The sequence below is a fragment of the Pantherophis guttatus genome, chromosome 2 (assembly GCF_059756535.1).
Source record: "Pantherophis guttatus breed Tessera chromosome 2, ASM5975653v1, whole genome shotgun sequence".
In the NCBI taxonomy this organism is placed as follows: Eukaryota; Metazoa; Chordata; class Lepidosauria; order Squamata; family Colubridae; genus Pantherophis; species Pantherophis guttatus.
Window position 1 is genome coordinate 144,542,617 of NC_142064.1, and position 6,735 is coordinate 144,549,351.

A 6,735-nucleotide genomic window follows, 5' to 3' on the forward strand; every position below is an offset into this window, starting at 1 on the left:
TCTTGGGAGTAGCTGTGACCCCAGAGGATTTCTTAATCTTAATTCTTTTTCATTTCAGCTCATGGAAGCCCTCAAAGAACAGGAGGAGATCAACTACAGATTGCGCCAATATATGGACAAGATCATCCTGGCCATCTTAGACCACAATCCATCCATCCTGGAAATAAAAAATTGAAGATTGGGGTGGGAAGGGAGGTGGGCAGATAGGATGCCTTTAGATTCAAGTATCTCTATTTGCTATGTATATGAACTTATAAATATATACATATATATAACTCTCTCAATACACACGACATACAAAATACAAACACACACACGTATATATATTATATATATATATAAATAGAAAAAAACCTGTGTGGATACACAGGGCGTGTTTATATGAGCTTAGTATATTTTGTGACTCATAATTTGCATCGATCCATTTTCCATGCCCTTTCTCTGTGGGGATGCTAGGGATTATAATTGAAAAATCACGAAACTGGATTTTGCACTGTTTTAAGATACTGGACAGAAAAAAAAAATGATACTACCTCTAGATGAAAAGATAAAACACGATGGAAACTAACTTGTGCCAGGCCTATTCCTAGCCTACAAACAATACTGAGTGTTTATGTCTTATGACTTGCCTCCCTGTCATCATCTCGGAAATATCTTGTATTATCAGGTTGAATTCTCACTGGTGCTGCTGGCTGTGTTGTTTTAACTTTGCCCGAGTTATGCTTCTGAAGTCCTCTCCTTGGATCGGAATGTATGTATGGTATTCCAGAAAATTGACAAGTTTCTGCTTGAACCTGGGCTGTTTTAATCAGAAAGAAATTTCTACATCTCGAACCCAATTGGCTATGAATCCTTTGGGGTGGTGACCAGTCTATTGTATTCCAAGGGAATCAGGGGTAGCCAAGAAAACAGTGGGTCCTGGGGTTCCATATTTTCTTGAACTTATCAGACTATTCCTGAGGTGCTTTTTTGGGCTTTGGGTTTTATCGCAAGATCACCAAGGACCTGGGAGACCTGGGATCGTAAATGTGGGATGCATCGGGGCTACAAAACAGTCCCAGCTGTGTTTCAGTTTCAGCAACAGCATTAAAAAGTGGTACTTGCACAGAGCTATTTGGTTCCACACAAACGGTCTGTTCATTGATGAGAACTCGGGGCTGTCACCATAACAAATAGAAGCCAATTGTTTTTAAATCACTTTGTTTTATATTGCTTCATGGCAGCATTTGCAAAAGCACCCTCTGCTAATAAAGCAGTTAAGAAATGGAGAAAGTTTGGGCTTTTTTAGGCATTTTGTGGGTGACACTGACCCTGTTCTTAGAGACAAGGCAACATTTTAAATTGTTTTTTAAAAAGTGTTTGTTTATACACGCTAATATTTATTTGATGCAATTTTGGAGTTTTACTGAAAAGTTTTGCCTACTTCACTGGGGGTGATTAGCACAGAAAAGCCAGAAATGACTGTTCATTGGGCATCACAGCTTCCTGCAGTTACAGGAAAATACTCAGCTCACTTTGTGCCATCAATAAATATTCTCACATTGATTCAGGCTGTTCATGTCTTCATGTCTCTTGCCCTTGCTATCATCATCATCATCACTTCCTCCTCCCTTTTTCTTTTCAGTTTTGCTTCTGTAACATAAGCATTCGTTTTCAGAGCAAATCCTCATGACGTTTTGTATATCACTACCCAGGCATGCTCTAAAGAAATCTGTAAAGTTAAGTGAAGGCTTGTGCAGGGACTATGGCAGGAATGAGTTTTGTCTTTTCACTTAAAGATTTGTCCATTCCTGTCTGAGATGTGTTTTGATTAAACAAAAACAAAAACAAAAAAAACCCCCAGGCTTTATGTGCATTGCAGTAACATTCTGGTGCATGAATATGTGCAGTCACATGCATGTGAGAGAAGACGAGTGTGTTATTCTGTAATGACTTGTGTGCAGGCTTCATGGTCTTCCCACACCAAAGGTAGGCGCAAGATATCCTCCCTGGATATCTGCATTACAGTTCCATAAACCCTGTTCAGTATAGGTGGTGTCCAAGTATGATGTGATCTCTAAAAATATCTAGGAAGCCCCAAGATTGCCTTTCCCATCACACGTGAAAGGGAACTGCATGCTCTGTGTAATGGATAAAAAAACTCTTATTGGTTCATATGTATTGTTTTCTTTCATAAGCACATTTCCACTTTCAAATTAAGCTCTGTTTTTTTTTTCCTCCTTGCGGTGTCCTGAGTAAAGTTTGCGTAATTAATTTGAGAGTCTCTTCAAAGAAAAAGATTGAATCTGAGGTTACTGTATCAGTTGAAGCTTCTAAGCATTGAAACCCGTTTCCAAATTATGTGTCGGGATGGTATATAAATTATAACATTATGTTGTACTTAAGTATTTCACATTCAAACAAGTGTTTCTGCAGAAGTATAAATCTCATGGGGTGGGGGACACTGTGCGTGTGGGGTCACAGCCTTGTGTTTATTGCCTGTGTTTTCTAATTAGCAGCAAGAGCGCTAATAGTTAACGCGAGGTGATATTTGCTAGAGCCAGCCATTACTTTTTACTCAACATCTCAACTTGTTCTAATACCTCCTTTGCTTTTGACCTTCTGCATTTGGTGGGAATGAAACTGAATCCATTGCATCACTACCTCCTTTTTAGGTAGTCAAGTCACAATCAAATACAGGAGAATCCTAAATTCTTTTCCCAGTCAGCTTGCATAGGCTGGAAGGAATCCTGCTCCTGAAGGAACCGCATTCCCCCGCTTTTCTACAATATCTACCCCAGCAACACGTCCTTTCTCTGCTTGGGAAGGGAGGTTGATACTTTATGTAACAACCACAGACCTCTGGAGAATTTATGTTTTTACGGGTTGCTTTTCAAGAGTGAGGTTAAGGCTACTTACTCCAGCTTGTTTTTGGTTTATCCTGCTGATATTTTAAATGGTGAGAGAGAGAGGAGTTGATGACTTGGGGCAGGAAGCAAAATGTATCTGAAAGTTCTTAAAAGCTGAAAGAATTGGGCATGTTGACTTTGGAAAAGATTGAGGGGGAGAAGTTCTGAGAGAGAGACAGAGGGAAATCTACAGGAGTTAGGAGGTGAAGATGTGAATGGATAGAAACTGAAGGAAGGGTTTCATATGAAACACAGGAATAATTCCGACTGAGGAGAGTGAAGTGGTTTCCAAGAGGTGGCAGAAAGGCAGATGATTAAATTGGTTTGGATTAGCAAGCATTGAGGGAGAGAAGCCTTCCCAACGTGGTGCCTCTTAGGTCAATGGTGCATCTCACGGTAAACTATCATCCAGTCCTTCCAGAAAGCACCAAATCGAGAAAGGCTGGATTAGATAATCTGATTCCCTTATAAATCAGGGGACTGCATTAAATCCTCTGCTACCAAACCTCAATCCACACATGGTTGTCTTTAAATGAGTCTTTGTGTCCATTTGCTTTCGTCTTTTCTCATAAATGACCCATAGAAATTCTGAAGCAATGTTTTGGTGATGTTTCTAAGAGCCAACAATTTCTTTAGCCGGTTTGTTTGTTTGTATTTATATGACTGCCTTTGCTTTAGCACAACAGGTTGTGAGAAATAAATGCAGATATCCGAGGCCTGCTTGTCAGCATAGCTTGTTTAGAATTCATGTACCTGGACATAAGTTTCTACGAATGCTAACATTTTCCAGCATGACTTTAGATCAGGAGTTGTTGAAAAAGGCTCTTCTGATGAACATGTTTGACCAGCAGTACAACATTGTGTTATAATGCAGTAATAAAGGCCAAAAAGGAGGGGCTATAGCACATTAACAGAGAGTAACTGTTTACTTATGGTTGAATCTGATGGGACCTTTTGAGACAGGTCCATTTACATGCCTCTGAGCCAAGGCTGCAGGAGTTGGGTGTCTTTAGTAGTGGAAAATGGAAGCAGGGTGGATTGCTGGATTATATTGAAACTATAACTCATAGGCCTCTAGCTGAGAGAAAGTCACTATTTCTGAATAGGTATGGATACATTTGTGCTATACAAAAAAAGATTGCCATGCAGGACACGAAAAGGAGTGTTGCTAGTTTAATCTATAGGCGCAAAACTTGTTTGCTAGGAAAAGTGTCCTAATTTTAAAGTTTACAGATGTTCCCAGTGAATTGCAGGATCTTTATCACTGGAAGTGGGGTTTTTTTTTAAAGATTTCAGCTGCTAGGAATTTTGGAAGTTCACATATTTTAGAGGTTACCCCAGTAGGGACAAGTTTCAAACAGTAGTTCTCATTCTACGCTCAAAAGAACACAAGGTTTTATTTGCAGTGGTTCCTTAAGTAAATTTCTGTCGCTGTCTGTTGAGCAAAATAATTTGCCAGCTCCTGTAGATCACCAGTGCAAGGCGCATGTTGTAAAGAAGTCAGCCTAATCCATATGCAAACCTGAGTATGAGAGGCTGCTAAATAGATAGGAATCACTTTTAGCAAATGGGATTTATTAATGGGAATCTACCAATAGTTCGTTTTCTCAACATAATTTCTCATCACACTGTCAGAACACTTTTATGCTTGCTTAGATTAAAGTACATTAGTATATGCTTGTCTATTGAGCCAGGATTTCTTGTGTATTTATACAATGGGGCAAGGCACTGATGTAACAATCCAAACATAGTTAGAACAAATAGTTTACTTTCACCTGATCTAGCGGCTTTAATAGAACTTCAAAATTCTGCTAAGGTTGAGGAACAGCTGGTTGAAACTGAGACACTTGGTTCTCACTCTCCCTTATTGGTTCTCGTCCCTACTTGTAGTTGTTGGGAGTGCCTTCAATCCAGTTTGTATTCTGTGAAAGCAAAAGAGAACAACTGCTTCTCTAAAGGCAACAAGAGTTCACTGGGCAACAATTAATCCCTGAGGTTAAAACAGTAACTTTCAAAACTTTTAGTAGGATTTAAGACATCCTGACCACCATGGATCTTACACTAAAGTTGTAGATTTGATTTTTTTCCCCCATTGAAATCATGAATACAGTTGCATATTACATTGGACAGGATACATTTGAACTGCTCTACTTTGAATTCTACGATATGGGAGGTTTAGTCCTGTATCCATTATTTAAAATTGTGAATTTTAGGAAAGCATTATTCATCTCGGCAACAAATGAACTAGAAATTTCCTATCCAGTAGTCTATGTACTGGGGCACAAGCTTAAACCTCCCAGTGAAAACTAAAATGTTATCAAAATACGTTTAATTTTAAGAAATGATCAGTCAGTCTGAATTCCAAAACTCAGATTCTGAATTTTAGCTTTCAAATAATGATAGAAGCCTTGACAACTATTATCTGGCTTTTGAGTTTTCAGTTATGGGATATGAGGAAAAAGAAAATAAAGAGAGGCTAAAACAAAGTTGTAGGTTTTAAATCTGAGCTGCTGCTGATATTTTGGCTTAAATAGCATTGGTGGCTCTTCTTCCTTTAGGACAAAGAACTGGCTGCACATATTCTTCTCGTTTCTGCATTCCCAAAGCAATGATCACCTGTAGCTAAATTTTGTTTCTGGCAAAGTGAGGCCCTTGTAACAACCCCTTCTTTGGCTGATAAACGAGATCAAGTTGACTTTCCTTTGGCTGTGATTGTATTTCTGGCAAGAAAAAAAGATATAGCTTCCTTGGAACCCGAGATAGGAAAAATGAGTGTGTTATTCCCCATCCTTGTACTTCTGAAATGGCATGTCAACATCTCAGAATTACAGATAGGGGCTGTTCAGAATGCCCATGCATGTACATAAGTAAGATGACAAGAGGAAAAGATTGGAACACTTCACCATTAAAGACCAGAGCTATAATTACGCAAATCCTCAGTTCAGATTTATCATTGCTCACCCCAACTTATGAAATTAGTGAGCTGGTCTTTCAAGATGAGCAGAGCAAGAAAAAAAAAAAAGCATCTTTGATCTGTATGTTACAAGGCAGTAGCTATGTTCAATTTCCAATGTGTTTTGGTACTGATAGAAATTGAGAATTGCTGTATTTTTTTATTGTGGGAACCACTATTGTAGTTTCGCTTTATTGCACAGAATGTAGTTATGTGTAAGGATTGGATTTTTTTTTTTTTTGAAAAAAAATATTTTGCATGATTTTAGTATTTTTGTGCCTTCTACTTGACTTTGTACAGAATTCATGTCTATTGAAATTCATGCTATTGGCCACAGGTGTTATATGTTCAAAGTCTTTTATTTTTATCCGATCTTTATTTTGCCATCCCTACCCGAACAATCTACTGTAAATGTGTATATATAAAATAGAACTAAGTTTGTATTTCATGTGCCTCACTAGAATGTAAAAACAAAAAAGATGTATTCGTTTTGTACAGAATGTCTTTCTTTTACTTAGATGCACTAATTTTTGTCTGAGCACATAGTGAAATAACTGGTTAGCTCTATTTTCTTTTTGCATTGCTATGTTAAATGGAATTATCTCTTGCCCTTTTGTAAAAATTCAATTCACATTCATTCGCTGTCACATACACAAACTATGATCCTTCCTGATTTGTTGTCTTTATTTATAATGGGTTGTATCATTTATGCCCCGTTTTAGAGTTTACAGCAAATTAAATTGATGACTTATCCTAACTAAATACATTATTTATTTCATTCTAAGAGGGATTGTGAAGTTTCCTGACTTTGTGTCAGATGAGCTGAAGCAAAATCTCCCTCAATTAAATATTGAGTTCCAAGGCCCTTCTCTCAGCTTCAGTTCCCTTCATTTA

General features: G+C 38.0%; 1 protein-coding gene across 2 annotated transcripts in view; it reads left to right on the forward strand.

Annotated features, from left to right (window-relative positions):
- The window catches only part of RAB11FIP4 (RAB11 family interacting protein 4), a 213,422-nt gene extending 206,913 nt beyond the window's left edge, over nucleotides 1-6,509 (forward strand). For both annotated transcript variants that reach the window (XM_034412500.3, XM_034412501.3), the window contains one exon: nucleotides 59-6,509. In XM_034412500.3, coding sequence (XP_034268391.2) covers nucleotides 59-175 — 117 coding nt within the window. In that variant the 3' untranslated portion in view covers nucleotides 176-6,509. The remainder of the gene's footprint in view (nucleotides 1-58) is intronic.
- The last annotated feature ends 226 nt before the right edge of the window (nucleotides 6,510-6,735 follow it).